Raw genomic sequence first — 23,832 nt, forward strand, 5'->3', positions numbered from 1 at the left:
GAACGTATCTCTGGACTCTTGGTGATTTTTACTGCTCTTTTATGCCTCCTTCTCCAATTTTTTAACAGCCTGGTTTTTGAGGCTGCAAAGCCACCAAATCGGGGCTGTAACTGCTCACACAAATACTTTTTAAAACAAGAAAGAGAATCAAAAAGCAGACAGGAAGTATGAAATCCACTCTGTTCAGTATCAAGTGATAACCATTTTTCTCTAGGTGATTTTGTTATTTTCAGGTTATCAACAGAATATCCACAGCCCCTGACCACTTGCACCATCCTGCAAAACTTAGTGAAGTTCCTGTTAGCCAACAATCAATGCAAATGTCAGCTCACATCTCAGAAATGCATGAGGGTACTTACAAAGAGTAAAAGAAATGGATGAAGACTTGCAAAAATCTGCATTAAAAAAGTGCACTTACAGACAGCTCAGAAGTGTGGGTAAATCTCTATTTATTTATTTATAAAACAAAACAAAAAAACCCAAACAACTATGGAAACTGTTTCCAATACTTCACAGAGAGCCTAGATGCAAATATCAAGCAGTACAGTTTCTTGATAATTTATATTAAAAATAACCATGAAGGCATGAGCTTAAACAACAGGTAGTTTATTTAACATATTTTATGAATCCTTGCACACTGTAATTTCCCCAATCCTCTATCTTTTTCCAGAAATCCCTGTTCTTATGAACAAAGTGCTTTAGTTGTCCTGCTTGTGAGAACCAACAAAGGCAACTACAATTAACCTTCTGAAAAATAAAATAAGATTAGACTGACTTTGGAAGTGATTCCTTCAACATCTCAGAATATTCTGGCTCATAATAAGGTTCCAAAATAGGTTTTAATTTGACTTCTTCTGGTAGTTTTTGTGTCTCTTCTCTCCTGCTTCCATCTCTTAAAAGCGGAACCAATGTTTTCCAGTTTTTCCCTGAAACTAAAAAGCAAATGAATGGTTAATTTTTCACCCTCCACAGAAACAGAAGAAATTATGCAAGTGGTTTAAATAGGAAGCTGATGAAAGAAGAAAGAAGCAGGAAGAAATGGTTTAGTGGTTTTCTTCCCCATACTGTTCCATGAGCTTTCCATATTTCATCTGGTAAACACCAGCAGAGACTGATTGTACAGTTAAATTATTCTCTGCTGGATGCTGAGCTCACAGACTACAGGGTTTGGGGTCTCTGAAGTACCTTCCTGGCTATCTGGCTACTATTCTACACTGTTCTATCTCCTCTGGATTTACACATATTATCTACCTCATAAAAATCTACAGTGGGAATGATGAATCCATGGGGCTTCTATTCCAGTGAGTAAAACTGCTATGTGAATAATGAGTCCACTTAATCCTTTACATTTTGTGCTGACTAAAAATGCCATTAACTTGGCTACGGTCATTATCATTAAGTGCATTGAACTGAGTGCCCTCTAACAATTAATTGATGCTGTTTCTATTACCAGTGTCAAACCCATACTAGGATTTAGGTTCCTGAAACCCTCACCTCTGCCAGGCTTAATAGAGTAACTGGGATTTCGTTTGAGGTCCCCAGAGCACCCAGGGTCTTCATTGATTATGCCCAAATTAGTGTTCCACGTGGACCAGTTCACTTCATCAACCCTAGGGAGAGAACACAAAACCAGTATCTATTCTAAGGGTCACCAGACCACTCCAGAATGAGTTTAGATCACAAACTGTCACCTCTCAAGCCTCAGATCTGACCCAGAAAACAGATTAAACTGATTACTGTAGACAGTGTCAGTACACTACTTCTCAGAGTGCTCCATAGGAAAAGTTCTGCTTCCCATCACCAAACACCTTATTGCTATTTGTCTACAAAAGATTGTTCATTTGACATACAAACAGGTTACCTAAAGCACCATCTGTAATCATCTTGGCCATCAGGTGTGACCCCGACCAAGACTTGCTTCCCAGATCGGAATGAGCGCCTCACACAGTTCAAGTAGCTGTTCTCAATATCCAAGATTGTGATAGCTCTCTATAGGTAAAAGAAAAGAGAACACTGAAAGGCTGCAGTTTTAAGGTCCCTCTGTTAATATGTCATTAAAAATGCTGAATTACTGCTCTGTGATTAGAACTGTTAAGTTCTCTTTCTTACCTCAAATAAAAACTGATATGCCTTTGAGGTTCTGGTAAAGACTGTTTTTCTCCTTGTGTAATCCCTGTCTCCATAGTCTGATAAGGATTTTCCATCATCAAAAGCCCAAATAATTTTGTCTAATAACAAAAGTACTTATTTTCTTAAATTCTGAACATCTCTGGAACACTGGGAACATCTGCTTAGGCAAAGCATCAAATATGCATGGAAAAGGAACCAATATACTTTTTTTAGGAACTGTTCAGGGGATCAGAAAGCAGCAGTGACCTGATACTTAAATACCTGTCAGTTCCTAAAGATTCTTTCTAAAATTTGTGATTCCCCATACCCTCTTTCTTGGATAACAGCCTCACATAACCAATGTACCTGGAGTTTCCAGATGCTCTTGCTCTCCTGTGCAATTTTGCTCACAGTTTCCCCCATCAGTGCAATAAGCATGTTGAGCAGGAGGATGTACGTAAGGATGACATAAAGAACCAAAAGGATGACAAAAACCGACTTGAACCTGTAGTTCTCTGTGAACTCCAGGTCCCCCATCCCAATAGTGAACTTGAAGAGCTCCAAGCAGGTATAATATAGACTGTTGTAGGATGTGCGGCCTCGTTTCACATGGCAGCATCGGGAATATTCAGAGCTATTTGTATCCTGTCCCTCATTGTCATCTTCAATTAAAGTCACCACAGCTGTTGCAAAAGAGGAATCACATATGCAAGATGAAAATACAATTTGGAATCATAATTCCATTGCAAGCAATGAAAGTGAGGATAAACATAAGACATTTTATCTTCATGGTTACTGTCCCCAGAGAAACTGCTCTATAAAATATTTGCCTGAACTGACACCCTCTCAGAAGGTGTTGTCTCAGTTTTAACTATATAGAACAGGATGACTGTTTCTCCATCAGCTTTGCAAAGCAGTTTAAGACCCAGCGAAGAAAAGCTGACAAACTACTACAGATAATTGTTATTCTGAAGAGATATTTCTTTTGTAATAAGGTTAATTTGTTAGTTCTAGTTGGGAACAAAGTCAAAGCCACTTGAAAAATAAAATCTTCTGAGATTCTTTAAGGTAAGAAAAAGTAACTCCAAGTATGACCTTACCTGTAGAAAATCCCAAGAGGAATACTAGATAGACAAACATGAAGCGACATAAATCTCTAAGGATCATCTGTAAGATGGAAAAAGAGATTTTTATACTGTTAGAACTTGAATATAAACTACAAAAAAAAACCCCAACTAGTAGAATATACTGCTTCAGCTCAAGAAGGCATTTGCTCTGAGTGGCTGTTAATGCACTGAACAGCTGTTTATCCTGCTGAGATAACAGAACTTTAATACAGAAAACATTTTTCTCCATTACTTATGCAACAGTTTACATATGCAAGACATATGCATGCCAAATAATTTCATCTTTGTGAGGATCAACCACATTAAGACAATTTCATCTTTCTTCCCCTCTTGGGCAAGCTGTCTACATCATACATAGAGATTTATTAGCCAACTACTGCCTCTTAGATATTGCTCTGTTTGGTAACATTTAAACTATACCTAAAGAAATTTCCAGCTGATAGAAGGCTTTGCCATTTCCCACCACACCAGTCTGCACTGTTCTCAGTCTACTTTAATCCATCCCTATCCAACTGTAGCTGTTTTGAAGCATAGGGGTTAATAATAATACCACATCTACTATAAAATACATGGATGAGGAACAGGACATTTTTCTACATAGCTTAAAATTGGATCATTTAATTCAGAAAATAATGACCAAGTGCAGTAGGATGGTATAAGATTTCCCACTGACATCATGGATGTAGATATGGCAACTTCTCTCCTGGAAACAGGGCTGTTGGCAGCAGTGTCCTAATCTGAGCACTTTGCTGGCCTCATCACCCACTCACACTGAACTAACCTTAGCAATCATGACAGAGTAAATACCCATCTGCTGGAAGCCACGGGTGTAGTACAGCATGTTTGCCCAGCCCAGTGCCAAGGAGAAGACCATGGAAGCCACATACAGTTCCTGGCCACAGAAGTACAGCACCACAGAGCTCAGGAGGAGCAAGGAGTGAACAAAGCTGAAAGAAAAGCATGGTCTGAATGCATGAGGTAATACATCAGAATGAAGGATTCTCCAAAACACAAAGGAACCTTAGAAGACATTTCCTCTCCCTTCATTCTTTCCCTTCTTAAACTCTACAATTCCTCTTGCAATCTACCCCGTTTGCCCACATACAAATTCCGGTAGGCTCATCCCTGCTCTTCCTTGTTACTGGAGGGAGGAAAAGGCCTTGAAAACACCAGTTTCTTCAGCACTCCCACTCTTTCCACAGACCCATGAAATTGCCCTGTTTAATTGCACTCCAGCTAGGAGGAGAAACAGCCCAAATTATTGAGAGGCAAAGCTCCCTTCAGGAATAGGAGGACTTCTGCACATCCAATGCTTACACTTGATTGCAAGCCCAACTTGGAGATCTATTCCTAACTCTGCTGCATGACACAGTTACTGAACTTCTTACACTCCATTTGCTTTACCTCCCAATCAGGTACTGATCCAGACCTGCTTGTCCTAAGTGCTATGTTATCCACTGGCAATTATTTTGTAAGGACCCAGGAAATTACAGTAAAGCATCTACCAATTACAAATGGCTTCAGCCAAAGTTACAGATCTCACACACTGAAATGCAATCAAAGATATTGGAGCTTACAAAAGAACCTCACTGTAGCTGTCAACTATCAGTGTCCTGAATGACGGGCGCCTCTGCACAAAATACTGTATCTGAAAAGAAAAAAAAAAGGGGTGGGGGAATGAAGACCAGGTTTGCATCCATAGAGGGATTAAGTATCCCATGTGAATGCATCGACTAAGCACTGATACATATACCAGGAAGCTAGTACCTATTAAACATCTCCCAAAATAATTGAAAACCAAACACTGGCACAAGATCTAGGAAAGACTCTTCAAGTGACACTTGGTTTCTCTTTCATCTGGCACCTCTTTTGAAGACAACACCTTTTTGAAGACAAGTCATTGGTTTGAGGACTGTGTTTTACTGCACACTCCCCATTGGCTGCCAAGGGAAAGCAGGGGGACTTTAAGCTAGGATGGGTGATCTTTAATAGAGGCCTGGCTATTTGCAACATCCCGTTTTTAAGCCTTGACTAGGCTAATTATCGAGATGCTCATTGGCTTCTAAAGATAGAATTTTTTTATACAATAGATGAAACTGTACCTTAGCTCATTAGTAACTGGAGAACTCCTAATCAGGCCAAGAAAAAAAGATGTGTAGCTCTCAACTACAACAAGGATCATTGTAGCAGCCAATGCTAATGAACAGGAAAGGCATGTTTGATTCTCTCCTACACCAACTCAAACAGCAGAAGGAAAAGTTTCAAATATCTTACCCCTCTGAGAAAAAAATAGAGACCTCCCAATACACTCAGGATCTCTCCGATCACTCGAAAATATTCCCCAGTGCTGTGACCAAATGTGAAGGGAGGCTGTGTAAGACAGAATGATAGGTATGTTCAGCAGAACTGGAGATGGCAAAGCCAGGTCTTTCCTAGCAGCTGAAAGCAACTGTATTTCTGAGGGAACACATTAATTTTCTGAATAGGTTGCCACAAGGGGGCAAGACTGGGAGCCAGCAGGGTCAAAACCTGCCCCTATCCTCAGGAAAGAGTAAAATCCTGATGTTAAGAGCATACATTCAAATGGGAGGCAGATCTGGGGTATCATGCACTGGATGGTTCCCCTAATATATGCCAAGAGTAACATACCTTCTCTTTCTTCTCTACAGGTCTGTAGTAGGCTGCTGCAGTGAGGATGATAATGTGCAGGGTATAGACAAAGAAGTTGAAGTAAAATAAGTGTTTGACAAACCGGTCCCACTTGTCTTGTAACAGCCTGTTAAGGGGTTCCACCAGCAGCATCTCATGACGGTTCTGAGTGGAAGGAAAAAGAGAAGAATCTTGACAGGACCAGTACATAGTAGGCTCTGGAAACAGCAATGATATTCATCTTCAGCAAATGTTCCCTCTAGTGCTTAGACTCAGGAGGGGAGATTGCTGTTTTACAGAACTAAGGCAAAAGAGCAGGAGCTCTTCCCCAACAGTGAATAAAATGCCAAGGAGGTGCATACTCACTGGGGTTTCACTGCTGTAGGCAATAATCTCAAGCACTGAATTTTTTTCACATGTGTCTATACAGGACAGGTCATAAAGGGATGAGTGGACAGGTCCATAAGCCCATTCAGTGAACTTCCTAGACAAATGTCTGCACTCAGGATCTTTGATCTCTCGTCTGAGGATGTAAGCGAAAATCTAATTGCAAAAGAACAATACAACCAACATTTCAGTGCTAATGGACTTCTAGTTCCTTGGTATCTCCACAAGACAGGATGACTAATTTCTCCCTAGATTAACTGAAATCAAATGACTGGAACACTGCAGAGATCAAAGTCTGAAGTGAACACTATTAATTTTCTGACTGGATGCTGGGAGACATGCAATACAAATACCACTTCCAACTTGCTATGACTGGTTTCAAAACTGCAAGAGAAAAGCAGAGATGTATGTTACACATCTCTGAGCATGCAGCCATTTGGAATGGGGACTGCCAAAAGATGAGTTATATCAGCCAAAGTACACGGCCCGTAGTGGTTCAGATGACAGCAGAGATCCACCTTCTGTTTCCACTTGGGCTGCCTGCATACCAGTCATGTATGAGTAATGCAAGCTGGGCACAGACACACACACTTTGTAGCCTTTAAGTTTGGCGGTTGAAAACTATAGTTTTGCATGTTAAACTGCAGCACTGGTTCCTCTTAACTAAAAGGCCCTAACAGTAAGCAGTGATAAAATCTGTCCTGCATAACTATTTTGCATGTACACTGTATAACTTGGTACAGTAATGAGACAGACATTTGCTCACCTACCCCTATCTTCCCTGTTTTGGCTGCCAGAGTTAAAGGAGTCAGCCCTTTCTTGTTGGTGAGTTCTTCTAGCTTCAGGATTGGATTAATTTTGGCACCAAGGATCAATATGTTATTGTACATCTTGGTAACAAACTTGGTATTATCCTTAGTATTATCTGCAATCTCCACCAGTGTGTGAAGGACCATGTTGCCCATGGAGTCCTCAGCAGCGATGTTGGCAGCCTGATAGGGATTCTCAAGGAGGAATTTCACAATGCAAAGCTGGTTGGTGCAGGCAGCCAGGGACAGAGGCAGCTCCCCTATGGGCAAGCAATGGGAATGAGTTATCAGAAAGCCCATTATTACACATACATGAACAGAAAGATCACATTGTTTTCATCTCTCACTGTGAGGTCAATTTCCCTGTATAACAACTGTCACCAATTTTTGTGACAGTCGTTACAATCACATCTGCTCTGGTTTACCTGCATCACAGAAACATGGCTCCTTAAAAAAGCACTGGAAGGACAGTTGACAGAAGGTTACAACCTTTCAAAGGATACAATGCCCAGGATACAGAGGCTACAGAGTCTCCAGTCCCACATAAACAGGATTATTTAACAGCTTGCATTTGGGATTATTGATTGAGTTATCCTAGCGTTAAGCCCATACTATGCTCACCCCTACCAAAATAAAAGCCAGGTTTCCCTTTGATTTTCCTGAAGAACTCCCCACAGGCTCTTGCATGAACGTCTGCTCCATTCTGGACCAAGAGCTTCACCAGGTACATGTTCCTTCTCTCAATGGCGATGTGAAGTGCAGTCTGGCCTACAGAGACATTCATTAGATGAAATCTTCAACATTTAATACAGACTGAGAGCTTTCAGGCATGTCAATTTGTCCAGCTCCAGGTAAGATGGTGGAACTGAGAGCTTTGCAGAATAAAAAGCTCTGTAATTGAACAAAAAAAATGATGGCACAGAGAGCAAATGCAACTCCCCTGAGCTTGCTATTAAATCACTGTATAAAAAATGGCAGAATATTGCACCTCACAGAACACTGCCCTAGAATGAACGCATTGATTGTTAATCACACACTGGAACTTTGGGTGCTGCATCCTCAGGCATAAGGCCTCATGCAGAAGGCTGTTTGAAAGCCCTGCCTAACCCTATCTTCAGACTTAGCACCAAGAGTATTCACTGCAGCAGTCATTTCTCTTACCCTTGTAGTAATTGTCCGTATACTCTGCGTTAACAAACTCTTTCAGAGTTCCAGTTTTCTTTGCAATATCCAGCAGCAAGGGAATAGTGTCATTTTTCCCATCATGTAGATTCAGCATGGCTTTCAGTAAGCAGGTTTTCCCAGTTTCTGGCTCTATAGCACAAAAAAATTGAAGCTATACAGAAGTGATTGAAAGCCTCCTATCTACTCCTGGGCATGCAGGAATTAATGAATTTCTTTTCAAGAGCTCATACAGGGTTTGACAGAAAATTGCAACTTTTCCGAATTCTCCTGTAACCTTACAATCAATGTATTTTTGCCCAATCAATAAGGAAGCACTGGCTATTAGAGGACCTCCTGCAGACACTGAACACAATTACGGTTTTTTATTTCAATCTCAGGAGCACTGCTAGAAGAAAAAGAGGGCAACTTAAGGTATGTGAAATTAAAGGGTACCTTTGAACTCATCATCTGTGAGATGCTTCAAGGTTCTATTAAGGTAGAGTAGCAGATCATCCAGGTCCCTTGTGTTGCCTTGGGCTACAGCATCAAAGATCCTTCTGCGGTCATAAAATTTAAAAGCCTTTTCTGAGCAGCCTGTGATGGAATCTGTAGATAGGAGCCTAATAAGGGAGAATTTCAGTTACTTGAAGTCAGATATTTAGCATAACTTTTTATAAACTACCACAACACTATTTTTCGTTTTCTTGTGTGAAATAATAAGCACTAGAGATGGATCTGCAAAGTCTCTGAGGTCAACAAAGTCTGCAAGCAACTGTCCTGAAAAATTTACGTATCTGTTGCTGAAAGTTCAGAACAAGGTTTAACAGAGGTATTGTGCACAACAGCTTAACTGCGGGCTGGGAGCCAGGCAAGCCCACGTTATCATTCTGAACAATGTCCATTCACTAAACAGAATTAAGGTCTACTGCTAAATTTGGGCAAAATATCCATGGAATATATTTTCAGAGATGTCAAGAGACAACAGCTATTGTCACTTTCAAATGCAAGACACTCCTTATTTTGGCATAGAAAACACTGAAACTGAAAAAATGGGCACACTCATGGAGAGAACAAATGCTGCTCCAAGAAACAGTCTGCAGCTATCAAATCATTCATTACAACCAAATCTTGCAAGGCAAACTTACTTGTGAAGTTTCCCCCTTTCCAAATTGGCATGAAATTTGATGACAGAAGGTGCCAACAAGTGATCCATCTGGTACAAGGAGTCCATGGGAGCCATGTCCTTATCACTATCCCCCATCACAAACCTCCCACGTCTTGCAAAGATGTTGCTTTTGGGTGGCTGGACCTTGGTGCCGAGTGTACTCTGGAAGCTATCAGGCGTTTCCAGCATGGAGTCCTCCCCATCTGTGTGTTCATCTGTCGCTTCAGATTCCTCCATGTCAGAACTGCCAACTTTCTTCATCTTCCCAAGAATAGAAGACATGATGAGCAAGCAGCCTGTGGGGAATGACACAAACACCTCAAGTCAGCACTTCACAGGGCTATGAGTTCCTGTTTTGCCTAGAAGTACTCTCCAGAAACAGCAGGGAATGGATTGGTTACTCTCATCTTAGAAATGAGACAGATGGATACATTCACTAGAGAGGTGAAACAATTTAGTAGGTCATTATCTCCATGCTATTTGTTACTGTCCCCACTGCCCTTACCTATTTCAGAATGGAGAAAGCAAGTCAGAGTGCCCCAGATCTTGCCAGCAACCCCACTGCAGACCTGACTACTTCTGTTTAAAATTAGTGCCTCATCCCACCCCCTCCAATCATTGTTAAAGCCTGAACAATCTTTGTTTTTCTTCTCTACTTTCTGTTTTGTGCCACGATATGTTCTCAGGATTTTATCAGGCATGTGAAAAACACCAGGTGTGCCATAACAGCAGCTCAGGGATGCTGAGCACTGAGGGCTTCCTGCGTATTGGAAAATTATCACTTAATGGCTTCACCATAATTACAGCAGTGCCCAATGAAAATTGGAGCGTGTGATTCTTGAGATGAGTATCACTTCAAACATGAGATAGAAAGGGAAAGGTTACCACAGATAAGAGATGACTGCAAAACCACATGTCTGATCTTGTCTGATTTACAACCACAAAGAATTAGACACAAGTTAACAAATATACTATACTGAAAGTATAGCAGGCTTTTCCTGCTTTCTTACCAAACTGTTTTAATCAGACAGATGTTGGTCTTTATGCCACTGAATGCAAAATATTCTGGAACTCCAATAGTGGAGACAGGAATGCATCATATCTGAACTGCTTTTAGAGAGCTCTGATCAGCCTTAAAAACATCCTCTGAACTCCCAGGCTGCTTGGAAATCTTACAGCTTTGAGCACAGGAAAGTTACAAAATCTTTAAGAAGTCTTCAATTATAAACCAAATTATAGTAGTCACTAATCTTATCTGTATATTCAGTGTGAAAACAACATCATAAACACGCATCAAGGTTGTTTCTCGTCACAAAAATATTCTGAGGGCTTGTCTGCAAACCTACACTACACATTAAAGCTGAATTTTCACTTCCATAAGACTAATTAATATTTACATTAAAGGTCACTTACATTTTTCTGTGCAAGCAGGATAGGAAAGAAACTTTTGTCAGGCATTTGCGTTTTCTATAATTTTGTACAATACGTAAAGAAAACATGAATTTGCATACTTGCACATTTAGGGTTACTGGAAGCACCACAGTGTAGTACAGATGAAATACTAATGTCCTCTGTGCTCACCTTTCAAGTTCTTTGTGTCCTTAGAATCACTGAAAGGATAAACATAGTATCTTATTAGCTTAATTGTCCTATAAATAAGAAATCATACATAAAAAATATTTCCATTTGGAATATGATACTAAAAATAGAGAAGAACAATACTGCAGTGAAAAAAGTTATAGTTTTATAAAAAATACACTGGGAATACAGCCGTGTACAGGTTTAATTATTTGTCTTTAAATTAATATGGATTAAGCCAAAACCATCAGTGAGATGGCTGTGGAAAATGGAATCCCTTGTTTTCCACTGAATAGGTGCAGTCTTAAAATCCACAGAAGAGACTCAGTCCTGTCCCCCTGGCAATTTTCTCAAACCTAGGTTAGTCATGATGTGTGCTTTCATTTCTCAACCCTGTTGTTAATATCTTTGATAATAAAGACAAAGCTGCATTTCCTCAGAAGTATCAATTTGCAAGGGAAATAAACTGCACAATTCTGTGGAAGGAATCTTAAAAAGAAAAAATAAACTAATAATTATATAGCCTAAAAATTCATAACCTACCTGAACTCTTTGATTCCTGGGTGCACTGAAGTTCGATACAATAAATGAGACAAGGAAATATTTATGACAGAGTGTCTAACCACATCAGAACTTACAATAAATAATAAAGAGACTTTACAAACAACTAAAGCTGTGCTATTCAAATATACACGCACAGCTTTCAAGTACAGCACAAAATCCTGTCTTCTGAAAAACAGTCCAGTCAATAGTCTGCATAAGCACCCTCTGATCTACAGAAATTTGGTGCCGGATATTCCTCTTCCAAGGTGCCTGGACTGAAAAGCCCTCAGAGTTTGCTTCTCCATCTGTCTGCAAAAGTGTTCTATGTGTCTGATGATTTTTAGAATCAAGGGAAGTTCACTAGAACAGAGAACAGAGTAATAAGATCATTAAGAACAATTCTGGAACCAGAAGCACCAGCGGCTTTTATTCCCAGGAGTTTAGCAAAGCTCTTTACAAGAATTGCAGTAAGTTGCTGTTGTTTTTCCCTCCCCTTTAAATTCCATTTAGTAATGGATATGCTTCTCCAGATTTCCTCTTCATAAATACACTCAAGCTTGCAAAAAAATCCCAAACCACCAGACAGCAATTGTCTCTGTGGGTCACAGTTTCAATTCAATTTACCAAACCATGTAACACACGCCACAGCTCTTATCTGAGATCAGTCATCTTTCTGGACACCTTTCTTGGGTGTAAAGGCCCACCAAGTATTTTAAAGATAAGCTGATTCTGGACAGAGCTGAGGAAGAAAGAAAGTCCTAAAGTCATTCTATCATCCCATATTCCTAATACGTTTTAATTAATATATACATGTATGTAACAGCTTCTAAACATTAATGTCATTAGGAAAAAAAGAATCCGTATCTAATCCAGGATGGATCTAATACCCTGAAAAATGAAAAGCTGTGTCATACATTGTTAAATATATGATTTGTATAAGAACCTGCTGCCAAAATCTAATCTAGAGAAACAGCTTTTCCAGCAGGCTTAGCTGAGGCTGTAGCTGTTAGACTCAAAGCAACCTCTAAACTTCCAGCTCCTGACATTTCAAGTTTGAACTTGAAATTATTCAACAAAATTATGTAGTTTATGTTTTGCAAAAGGTAACTATCTTTCTAGTCTTGCTATCTTTATATATATATATAAAGGACTAACATATTTGCCTATTTAATAGCAAACTAATTATACTACTGAAAACACCCTAAGGCATTGCACTCTGAAGAAATAAAATGCCTATTTATTAATGCATAAGTACAGATTACCAATAAGGCAGGTTGTTAGCTGGTGCTCCTGGAACTTTGCTGAGCAGAGCCATCTCATCCAACATTATTATTAACTCCTTCACTATTCCAAAGCAGAGACTCAGTAAGAAAGTTATAAGGATCAGTGGAGGATGCCCCTTATTCAGTCTCCAGCTTCCTCCTGGTCCTTTTTGCTAAATGCTTCTTCTCTCTCTTCCCATACCAGGCATCAGCTCCTCTCAGTCCTCCCATGCTCCGATGCACAAACTTCAGGAACTTTCTGCTATGTTTTGATGCCCCCTTCATCAGCCTCCTTGACCTGTATTTCTTGCGAAGATGTTATCTGCTTCTTAGCAGCAGCACTCCATTGCTTTTTGCAACAGTTGTTGGGACATACCATATTCTGTTCTCAGCAGGGACCTGGTTTAAAGATATAAACTGATAAGGAGATGTGGATGCTTATCAAAATAGGCCAGTTAGAAACAAGAAGGAACTTTCTTTCTTGGGCCTGCATCCAACCTGCTGCACAGGCTTTGTGCAATTTCTGTGCTTGAGAGTGATTTTACCAACTAAGAGCCCTCTCTATCACTGTAAAAGGAAAAACATCAGCATATGTGCTGAAGTTCTTAAAGACCTATCTGAATCCAGCCTACAGGCCTGCAGAGGTGGTCTTGCCTTCACTAACAGAACCTAAAACCTGACCACAATTTTACCAGCTTCTGGAAACAAAAGTTAACAGCATGCTTGAATAGTATTATCAGCTCATTCCAGTTATTCAAGAAAATTGAAAGCACATCTGCTGATACAAAAATACTTTATAAAAACATAAAAAGGAAAACAACATATAAGTAATTCAGACTTTCTATAAAACCATTAATCTAGCCTATACTTCCTCTGTAATTCCTATGTATGCTGATAGTTCCCTAAACACAGCATGAAATAGATGCATGGAGAGCGGGTGGAGGAAGATGGAAATGAATCTATCTCTGCAATTTAGATTTCAGAACAGCATTCTTACTACAAAAGTGAGTCACTGATGTTGCTAATGTGTAAGACAGGAATACACATCCATATTTCAGTCAAAATACATGCTTCTATGTAATGAAAGTGTATCTAGATAACACAAAACTATCTTACTTGCTTCCCAATCTCATTTGAGCAACAAGGTGTACACCCATCTTGGTTTAGACAGAAAAAGTATACCTGTTTTCGTTTTAAAATAAAGCATAGGGGAGAAAAAAATTTTACGAGCATAACATGAGATAAAAACTTGGACATTTAAAGGGAATTCAGATGAGCAATACTTGACATTAAAAAGAGATTAGAGCCCAGCCTGGAAGCTGCTGTATTAAAGCTCATTACTCTGATTGTGGTACTCCATCTTTTACAGAGACAACTTTAGAAAACTGTATTTGTTCATACAACAGCCACCAAACTCCTCAAACAAGGCTGACATCTAGTGTGCTGCCTATATCTATGTATATTGTGAGACAGCTTAAGAACAAGAAATCTCTAATGAAAACACCAGACTTAAGTTACAGACTTAGGCTGTAACTACATATCTTAGTTACAGACAGTCTGTAGCTACTCATCTCTCCTAGTCTTTCTAAGCCTATTTCCTACCAGGAAAATGAGCCTCACATTAAGTATCATTTTATGCAGAAAGCTAATAGATCTTTCCTAGTCACTCAGTCAAATTCAATGTGATAATTACTTCTTATTTCACAAATGGGAATGACAGAGCAATAAAATGTGTACACCCAGCAGCAGACATTAAATGCAGGTTAGGATTTTTTTTCCACTGTAATGACACTGCATGTTAAAAGAATTGAAAGAAGTGAAAGGAAACACTGCACAGCCGGTAAAAAACAAAGAAGCTGCATCTCAGGCCATCCCAAACAATGACTTTATTTTCTGTGGAACATCACCATGGCAGCCCCCATGGCAGCATCAACATCCTTCCCGTAAACCACAGGGAATGGAAAAACCCTTTCCACTTCTTGCCTCAGCACCTCGTTCCTGGCAAGGGCACTGCCGCTCCCCAGAACCCTCCTCACTCCAGTCTCCATCAGGCACTTCACAGGTAGCATGGAACAGAGGTTTTCAATGATGCCACGGCACAGAGCTCTGGTTACATGACCCAGAGAGAGGTCAGAGACAGCAATATTGCTCACTGATGCCAGCTGCTCAGGAACGTGTCTCTCTCCAAATATGGTTGGGTGGATCAAGAGTTTGCTGTTGGTTTGGGCCAAGGCTGCTTTGATTATCTTTGTATAGATGGCAGACTCCTGGACCTGAAGTCCTGCAGATGGGAAATACCACGTTACTCATCTGAAGAGGTCCAGTGTATCTTACATGTGGAAACTTAAAGTGGACAATCCACCCTTCTGTGCCCCAGAAGTCATTGTTTTTCCAGGTTTATGAACCACAGTTCTCCCATCCAATTTTATCTAGAACCTGCATTACTTAAAATCCTTTTCAGGTTACAGAAACAGCCTTTCCTGACAACACAGCTATTCATCTTTGGCTATACTGTCCTAAGTTACAAAAAACAACACCTTTAAACACATTAACAGCAGATTTCAGCTTCAGTGGCTGAATTGCACATGAATGCAAAGTTCACTTCAAGTACTCACTGCAAGAATAATTTCAGAGCTTATTTCTGTATTGCAAAACCCAAGAAATGGTTAAAAAAACCCGTGAAGACCACATTTAAAGCACTTGGAAGATATTACATGAGTTTAAGTCTTAAAATCCATTAGAGTGCTGCAAAATATGAAGCAAAAGGCAACTGATCTAATCAAGGGACTCTTCCGGACTGCATTCATACATAATTAGAAGGCTGTCCTCAAATTCACTGGCTTTTACTTTTGAAAATCAACTTGCAAAAAATAATCCTCTTGTGTTCTTAAAACAAAAGAAAACCCAAAACCTAGGGGCAATGTGAATGTGGAGTCCAAGCATGACTGTCCCAGCATGTTCCTAAGCTTCAGCAGGAAATTCCAGAGATCTGGGAAGCATGACCCAAGAGTTATATCCTCATTCCCTATGTGGCATGAAAAAACAGCTCAAGGCCTGTTCCTTCACCTTAGCTTCTTTTTACCCTGCTGATGAATCAAATTTTTAAGCTGTCCTTGAAATATAACCTTGAAAATACAGCTATCCTATATTTTACGCTACCCTTGAAATAGCTTACCTAGCTCTTCTGCCCACTGTGCCACCATGTCCACAAACGTTGCTAGCACGTTGCCCCCATTAAGTGATGCTGCCACAGCCAAGTAGTCACCATTGAAGTAGGGAAAATAAGTAACAGCTGAGGAAGGATCTGGCATGTCTGGAGGCTGGAAACCAGGAGGCATTGAGATACTCAGCTGAGCAGAGGTGCTGATATTAAGAACTAGAACATAAAAGCAAAAAATAAATCAGTGTTTTACTAGGCTACCCTGAAGGAGGACAATGAGAAAACCAAGCAAGATACCAAAATGATCATACCTGCATCAGTCCTCTCAGTCAGACAGGAATACACAGAGCACTGGAAATCCCCCAGAGCAATTCCTACTTTTGCTCCTTTGGGGATTCCATGCCATGCACTGACTGTCCTGCCTGCAATACTGCCAGGGTCTCCCACCTCCGGAAGCAAGTGAATGGGAAAGTCAGATTCTTTCAATCTGCAATCAGAACAATATTATTGCAGGAAAGCAGTATGGGAACGTGTAGCAGGACTACAAAGGCCTCTTTGAGGTCACAGATGAACCCAGACATGCATTTGTGCCTGCTGGATTTATGGATGCTTTCACCTATTTGGAAAGCTTTGTCTTGGACAGGGGCAGCATTCCAGTTCAATGAGCTGGATAAACCAGAATCATCTAGAAGAATAAATAGCTTTCCTTTATATGCATCTTGATTACCTGAGATTATAGAGTAGTACATGTTCAGCAAGTTTACCCTAGTGGTGTCATATAACAAACAATTCCAGGGCAAAGGGACAATCACAAAACCAGAAAAAAAATGCAACTTCACAGAACTTTAAGATGTCATGCAGTTAGTGGTTCAAAACCAAACCACAAAGAGTTAAGTCCAACAAACTCCTTACATAAGATACTCTACATTGCTACAGCAATAACACCAAATTAACAACAGCTCAGTAGGCCAAATGAAGTTTCTGTCACTCTTTCATACCTTCATGAGCAGATCTTTTCACCTTGGAGTCCTGGCCTAACCTAAGCTCTGAATTATATAAGGCCTTAGCACTCAGCCCTGAAAGAGCAAATCATTAAAATAAGTAAGTAAATTCTTGAAAGAGCAAATCCTTAAAATAAATAAGTGAATAAATAAACTGATTCCCTATAAAACTTGCTGAAGATCTGTAACTCTTAGGTATTACCACAAGTAAGTCCTAGTAGTTACGAAGGAGCTCAGCTGAATGAACTACAGAACTGTCTTTTATCATCACAACATCTTGGCTGCAGCATGCACTTGCCCACCCCATCCCATCACAGAAAGGAAGAGAGCAGTTTGGTATATGAGGCCTCACTGATGAGTCTCTCAACTCTGCTCTCTTAGGTATTTCTAAAATACCATGCCAGATTTTATATAATTTAGACATATGCACCTTACAGAACAAACTCTCAATAGTTCTTCAGTACAGGCCACACATACATAGAAGTAACTTTCAATCACTTTTTATCTGTAGCACTCTCATACTTAGGGCCCAGATATGTTCACATTGCCCATCACAAGCAATATACAAAACCCATTCAATGCTCTTAGCACTTACATATCAGTATTCCAGCTTTTATTTCTGGAATTAAAATATCCCCAGCTGGCAGCATTCTGGACAGACATGAGTGGCTTCCTCAGGTCACACAACATGGCAACCACGTAGTCATGGATAGTGCCAGCTGCATCGTAAGACTTCAGAAAACCTGGACTTTTAAACAAAACACATTAAAACCAATGAGGGGCACTTTAAGGCAGAGGGAGCAAGATTACTTCCATTGCTACAAGAAGCTTTAGACACGTGTGGGCCCATCTAAAAATGTAACAGCCATCTCAGTGATAAGCCTGGACTTTGTTGTTTTGGTTTGGTTTTGTAAGTGGAATTTGCTTTCCAAGCTGTTACTGCAGCAGCAATAATTACCTACTGTTGGAAGATGGAGAGACAAAGGCTTTAAGGAACGAGTTGTCCAGGTTCAAAAGCACACCACTGCAACAGTTACCAGGAAGGCGGTAATTGTTTGCACAAAAAAATGATCCTGGAGGTCATTTGTTGATGTGTTTGTTGATCCTGGAGCATTTGAGAAAAGTATGTAAATTCCTGCAGTTGTTCTAGGATCCACAAATTGTATGAATGGAAACATACCAATGGTTAAATAAAACAGGAACAAAGCAAAGCAGCTGAACTCAAACAGCTCTAAAGCAAGATCACGCCATGCTCCATGTATTTGCTGGACACACACTGTAAGAAACCAAGATCTAGTAAGTTTTTGCCCATTTATTGAACCTGAACTCATTGCAGAGAAAGACTTTGGCTCTTTGAAAAACAGCATACTGCAGACATAACTGAGGAACAAATCTTGCTGATGCCAAGTCATAAGTGAAAAATTATATCCTCTGCAAACACACCACAGCAAAGCAGACCATTTTTAACACCTCATAAGGATCTCGGTGCCTAAGGAAGGAAGGAACTGAAATTAATTTAAAGAATATTTGTTTTAGCATCTGGCAGCAAGCAGACAAAGCAACTCAATTACTGTTTTAGGCACGCTTGCATTTTTCACAGTCTGCACAAGGCAAAATTATAATGTTCAAACTGCATTAGCAGAGCTCCTCTGAGCGGTGGGACAGACTAGAATGATTCTACAGTTCTTTAAGGCTTTTGTTACTATATGGTCAAAAGCTTTTCTTTTTATTACAGAGATCTGCAATATTTTTATGAGGTCAGAGAATCTTGTGCTTACTGGCATACAGTTTATATTGAATACTGCCATTTTAAATATTCTTTGAATACTTATTTAATATTATGATTAAAGAGAAACACAGCCACTCAGCTTATAGTGGCACTAACATGCTACAGGAATACTAATTGTCACAGAAATTCAAGATGAGAAACTGCCAGTCAACCACCTAATAAGGAAATGCTTTCGAGAAACAATGTACCTCTTCTTTAAATACCAGTAGACTGTGGCACATCCAAATCCTGTAGCCAAGCTGATATGCGACTGTGGCAGAGGAAGAGAAGAGAGGAAGGTAGGACTGCAGCGGGTGTCTTGCCAAGTAACCAGATGACTGACTTCCTCTGGCTCAAAGGTAGGTCCTGGGCCACTCTCTGTCCACTTGCAACCTGAAACACACAGTTTCTGAGAAGTCCAGCAACCCCCTGCAGCATAGTACACCTGGCACTCCTCATTTCTGGCCACTTTTGATGATTTGTCAAATATATTGGAAAAAGAGCAGAAACATAGCCTGTAGTGACTGTAATCAAATTAATTAGTCATGGTTTTCAGCCCTAGATAACATCATAATGGCAGTCATCCTCTGCTAAAACAGAGGTTGGTATCCAAAGGCCTTCATTCTCTAACAAGCACTCCTAGTGCCTACAGGAACAAGCAATTTGCACCCTTAGATATTAATGATGCAACTTAAATATCAGGTTATCCAAAAAACAAACAACCAATCAACCCTTCAGTTCTGGTATGGGAGGTAATGAGCTGATATGACAGCTCTCATATACAAACCTTAATTGGGAGCTGCCACATCATGACCTAAAGAATGATTTATTAGTAACCAACTGCCTATGATGGATAGCATGTAGTTTCATCACCTTTTGAAACAAATGAAGAAAAAGCCTGGATCTATATGTGTTAAGCAATGGACTGTGAAGTACTAAAGAGTATCCCTTCCTTCTGCTATGCAACAAAACTTCAAAAAGGTAGAATAGCGTTTAATTCGGTTTTTGGTTTTACCAGCCCAGAATGTCCTTTGAACAGAGATCACCACACCTTTGATGAAACTTTCACATTCTTCCACATGAAGGCCTCAGCTAAATTACGGTGACTTCTCAGAGCCTTCTCAGCAATGTCTGCTACTGCTCCAGTCCAGCGTGCTACTTCCTGCCCCAACATGCTCACCACAAAAAGTCCTGCAAAGGCAGCACACTTACCTGCCAGAGCAGAAGTGTAAGCAGAGGCTAAGCTCAAGCACTGGCATGTGATGTTTGCTCACACACTCCACAGCATAGCTTTGGCCTCTGACAATTACTGTTCTCCCAGGTTATGCCTGGTCACAGTGTAGGGATGGGGGATAGGACAGGCCATGAGCTGTCTCCATAACTAAGGCAGCCTGCTGGTTTTGCCATGGGGTGGGATCAGGGTTTCAAGCTGTGCTGTGCCACTTATCCTACGGGTCAGAGAAGAGACCCAGCTGTCTGACTAGCACAAATATGGCTAAGAGTCTTTCTTGGGCTGGATACAGCTACACTCACACAGTAAAAAGCAGCCGTGAAAGCTGGAAACTACTATGTGAAAGATGCAAAGCAAACACATTATTTTTCTTGTTCCTTAATTCCCTGTTCTATCAAATCTGTTTGAACCGAATTTCCAATTTGTTTGCTTTTCTAGTTTTAAATGGATGCTAAGAAAAATTATTAACCATAAATCTAACCCTAAAGGATGCTATTAAAAATGTAATTTGTGTCCCAAAGTGCATAGATCCACTTAGTCTACTCAAAACAAATGAGAGCTAACACCCTCTTTCACTTGACAGAAATGAAACAAAAGTGGACTGTGGCTTTAGGAAATAAAATATTAACCAATATGCCATAAGAAACTATGTCTGCCATGAACCCATGAGGCTTTGGTATGCAGCCCTTGGGACAGCTGAAAAGCAAGCAACAGCTCCTTTGGTCCATCAGCCTTTGCATTTCTTTCTTTCCTTGCAGCCAGTAATGAATAGCCCAGTGTCTCTTAAAACAATTAAGACCCTGACAACTTTTGACAGGCAGTGACTAACACTTTTGGGAAATCTATTCTGTGATTTACAATACATTTTTGCTTAATTTGCCTAACTTCTATAATTATGAGGCTTGCATAATTGCTCAGATGTGCACACCATACGGTAATGAGAAAGAAGACATGGAACCAGATTCTGAAAGCCTTAGACTTCAGTTCTGAAACAAGCAAACAAAACAGGCCTGAAAACACCATTTACTGAACTGCAGTTTCCTTCTGCTTTACCTTCAAACAGCATTTCAAAATAGCTGTTCTGCTACTGCTATGCACATTGTAATGTAAAAATCAAACGTCTTATTTTTCAAAGCATATACAAAACTGCCACTACGACTCCTGCAGAATCATTAGAAGGTATTGAGGTACTGGACAACAGCTAGTTAAGTGTTTTATGAGGTGAGTAAGATCCACCTCAGGTCGTTCATATGATGCACAAGGTCTTTCAACTGGCAGCATATAGCTTATGATGAACATATTGGACAAGTCACAAATACGTTATTCCTCTTTCATATTAATAATTGTGCTGATTCTGCAGTGATCTCATTAGGATAAATGCTTTAACAAATCTGTGCAAACAATATCCTTAACTGAAATTCCAATAATTTAAAAGCATTTCCACAGATCTTCTGTTAATTCTGTTTTACGGAAGACCAAAGTAAACACACAGCAGTTTCCTACAGATAGTTTCAGAGTTAAAATCACATTTTCTGTATCATAATACTCCAAACAGGAATGGCAAAGAATTAATGTTACCTTTATCTCTTTTCCAAAATACAATCCCATGCATTTGTCCTGTAATACCAATGTGACTGACTCTTTGAAGCTGCTGCTGAGGTAGAGCAGCAAGGCATTCATTGAGTGCCCTTACTATTCTCCGGACATCCTGCTCCATTCCCTGCAATCATAAAACATTATTCTGATCATAAAACCATTAGGGTTCACTCAGTGTATTTATTAAACAAGACTACTCAAGTCAGAAGTGAGCAACAGAATTCATTTAGCTTAATAGTATGTATTAGAATGACATTCACTACTAAATTGAAAAAATAAAAAAAAGCAAAAAACCCACAAAACCACAGGAACTAAAACCCAATACCAGCAAGCTCAGAATGAGATAACAGCCTCTTAAACTGAAGGCCAGATAATCTCCTAAGTTACCATACTCATCTATACATTTAAAAAAATCCATTAACATTGACTACATGCTTTCACTAGTTCATCTTCTATATTGCTCTTCTTTTTCCCCACAAAGAGGATTACTGTTGTGCTCTGACTGGCATGCAGTTTCCCTTATAAGCTCCTCTCCATCTACTCCCTGTTGATTTCGATGATGCTGATACTTCATTTCTGGATATTCCATTCCTAGAACTCCCCATCAAACTGATCTACTCGGCAAACTGACCAAACCACACCACAAAAGAAGCTGCATTCCAGCTTTCTCACTGAATTTCAAGGATTCCGATTACTTTGTGACAGACCAGTGTGAAGGTTACAAGCAAAAGTATTCAAATACGGTCTACATACAGATGTGAACTACTCTGCATACACATCATTTTAGCTGTATAAACATGACTGTACAGAGGGGTTGGCCTGTTTGGTATTTTTGCTCAGAAGTTAGCTCCTGGGATCACTTCATTACTAGGCCAGAGACATGTTGGTATGTATTTTTTATGATTCTGATTCACCCTTTCTTAGATTGACCAACACAATAGATGTAAAGGTCTTTAATAGGAGCACATGCTTGTGGTTCTTTCCACAGGGAATTTCCAGTTATTATTCTATCTCACATTAAAGTGCAAAACACCCTTCTAGTTGGCAGGTGGTTGCTGTTTCTTGACAAGCAGTGTCAAAGACAAGGTGATGGCTCACGGGAGAATAGTTTTAGATTATTTTATGCGATTTTTCAAAACCTGAGTCTTTCTTAAATCAAGCAGCACTACTTGACTTTCTTCAACAGTAAAGTGAGAGCATTTTAATTCTATTTTCAGACACCCAGACACATGCAGCAACCATCTGCCAATCTAGGCATGAGAACAATCCAGGAAAACCACTGAAGTCTACACAGTGTAGCAAAACAACCCAGCCACTACAAGGCAAGGCCAGTATCCTGAAATCTGTCCACCCCTTACCTGCGGTCCAGCTTCCAGGCTACTGGCGTATGCCTGCGTCTCCCTGGAGCAACTCTCTGCCACCACTTGCTCTCGCTCTGCCCCTGTCAACAGGGCTGCTTTAACTGATGTCGTACCCAAGTCGATGCCCAGCACGCAAGCAGGCCCAGGCCTGCCTGCTGCCTCACCAGCCGCCATGGCTATGGTGAGAGGAGATTGCTTTCACCTTCCCCACCAAGCACGTCTCTGTACAGCGGCTAGACCAGCATCCACCAGGCTGAATCCCACACTGATCCTTGCTGCCTCTGAGGGGTAACTTGCCCCAAGAGCAGCGAGGGCGCAAGCTGTGCGGGCTCCCAACTCACAGTGCGCAGGACTGGGCTGAACTTTGCCCTCTGACTGAAGATGCCTCCCCTCAGCTGCGCCTGGCCGCTACCCCTCCGTCTTGAGAGTAACAAACTGTCTCTTTCCCCGGGCTCCCCAGTGACCTGAGCAGCTTTAAACTGAACTTTAATAAACTACCAGAGCCACAAACTCGCCCGCCCTCCGCTCGCAGCTCTCCCTCCTCCCAGCCCCCCCACCACCAGCCCGACGCACTCTGCCGCACCCAATATGGCGCCCGAGGGCGGCCGCACCGGCGCTGGGCGGGGAGGTGATGAGCGGCCGCCTCACGTGAGAAGCTGAAAAGGGAAGAGCCGGGACGGAGCCGCGGCAGTGGAAGGAGGTAGGCGCTTGCTCCTCCGCGCTCCCTCCTTCTCAGTGTTAGTGTTAGGACGCTCTAGGACAAGCGTGGGATGTCCCCACTGCCCTATGTCCCCTGAGGTGGAGGGAGGCGGGGACTACAAGTCCCAGGGAGCACCGCGCTGCCGGGGGTGGTGGTGGTGGTGATGATGGTAGAGATGCAATGGCTGCTGAGATTTGTAGTCCCGAGGGGAAGGGGAGGGTC

The 23,832-nt window shown here is 40.8% G+C and overlaps 2 protein-coding genes across 7 annotated transcripts; both read right to left on the reverse strand.

Annotated features, from left to right (window-relative positions):
* Positions 1-590: 590 nt before the first annotated feature.
* TRPV1 (transient receptor potential cation channel subfamily V member 1) lies at positions 591-12,685 on the reverse strand. Of its 5 annotated transcripts, XM_061470318.1 has the most exons (17): positions 11,531-12,685; positions 10,992-11,021; positions 9,391-9,706; positions 8,699-8,865; positions 8,243-8,395; positions 7,709-7,849; positions 7,043-7,341; positions 6,252-6,428; positions 5,886-6,050; positions 5,511-5,606; positions 4,814-4,884; positions 4,018-4,183; positions 3,210-3,276; positions 2,476-2,792; positions 1,862-1,989; positions 1,495-1,610; positions 591-932 (listed from the first exon to the last, which is right to left on the reverse strand). In XM_061470318.1, the coding sequence occupies exons 3-17, from the start codon at positions 9,690-9,692 to the stop codon at positions 766-768; spliced, it is 2,532 nt and encodes an 843-aa protein (XP_061326302.1). In that variant the 5' UTR covers positions 9,693-9,706; positions 10,992-11,021; positions 11,531-12,685; the 3' UTR covers positions 591-765. The 5 variants fall into 5 exon arrangements, 3 of the variants coding, with proteins under 3 accessions (XP_061326302.1, XP_061326299.1, XP_061326301.1); XM_061470315.1 differs by lacking the exons at positions 10,992-11,021; positions 11,531-12,685 and adding an exon at positions 9,916-10,980; XM_061470317.1 differs by lacking the exons at positions 6,252-6,428; positions 10,992-11,021; positions 11,531-12,685 and adding an exon at positions 9,916-10,982.
* Positions 12,686-14,656: 1,971 nt separating this feature from the next.
* SHPK (sedoheptulokinase) lies at positions 14,657-23,709 on the reverse strand. Of its 2 annotated transcripts, none has more exons than XM_061470320.1 (7): positions 23,494-23,709; positions 21,532-21,673; positions 18,932-19,115; positions 17,550-17,702; positions 16,265-16,440; positions 15,969-16,169; positions 14,657-15,074 (listed from the first exon to the last, which is right to left on the reverse strand). In XM_061470320.1, exons 2-7 carry the CDS (start codon positions 21,668-21,670, stop codon positions 14,680-14,682), a joined length of 1,248 nt encoding a protein of 415 aa, XP_061326304.1. In that variant the 5' UTR covers positions 21,671-21,673; positions 23,494-23,709; the 3' UTR covers positions 14,657-14,679. The 2 variants fall into 2 exon arrangements, with proteins under 2 accessions (XP_061326304.1, XP_061326303.1); XM_061470319.1 differs by lacking the exon at positions 23,494-23,709 and adding an exon at positions 22,908-23,231.
* Positions 23,710-23,832: the final 123 nt, after the last annotated feature.

This window comes from Pezoporus flaviventris, unplaced genomic scaffold (genome assembly GCF_033815535.1).
Source record: "Pezoporus flaviventris isolate CSIRO_AGI_PZ_B2104156 unplaced genomic scaffold, CSIRO_AGI_Pfla_v1 ptg000063l, whole genome shotgun sequence".
Taxonomy (NCBI): Eukaryota; Metazoa; Chordata; class Aves; order Psittaciformes; family Psittacidae; genus Pezoporus; species Pezoporus flaviventris.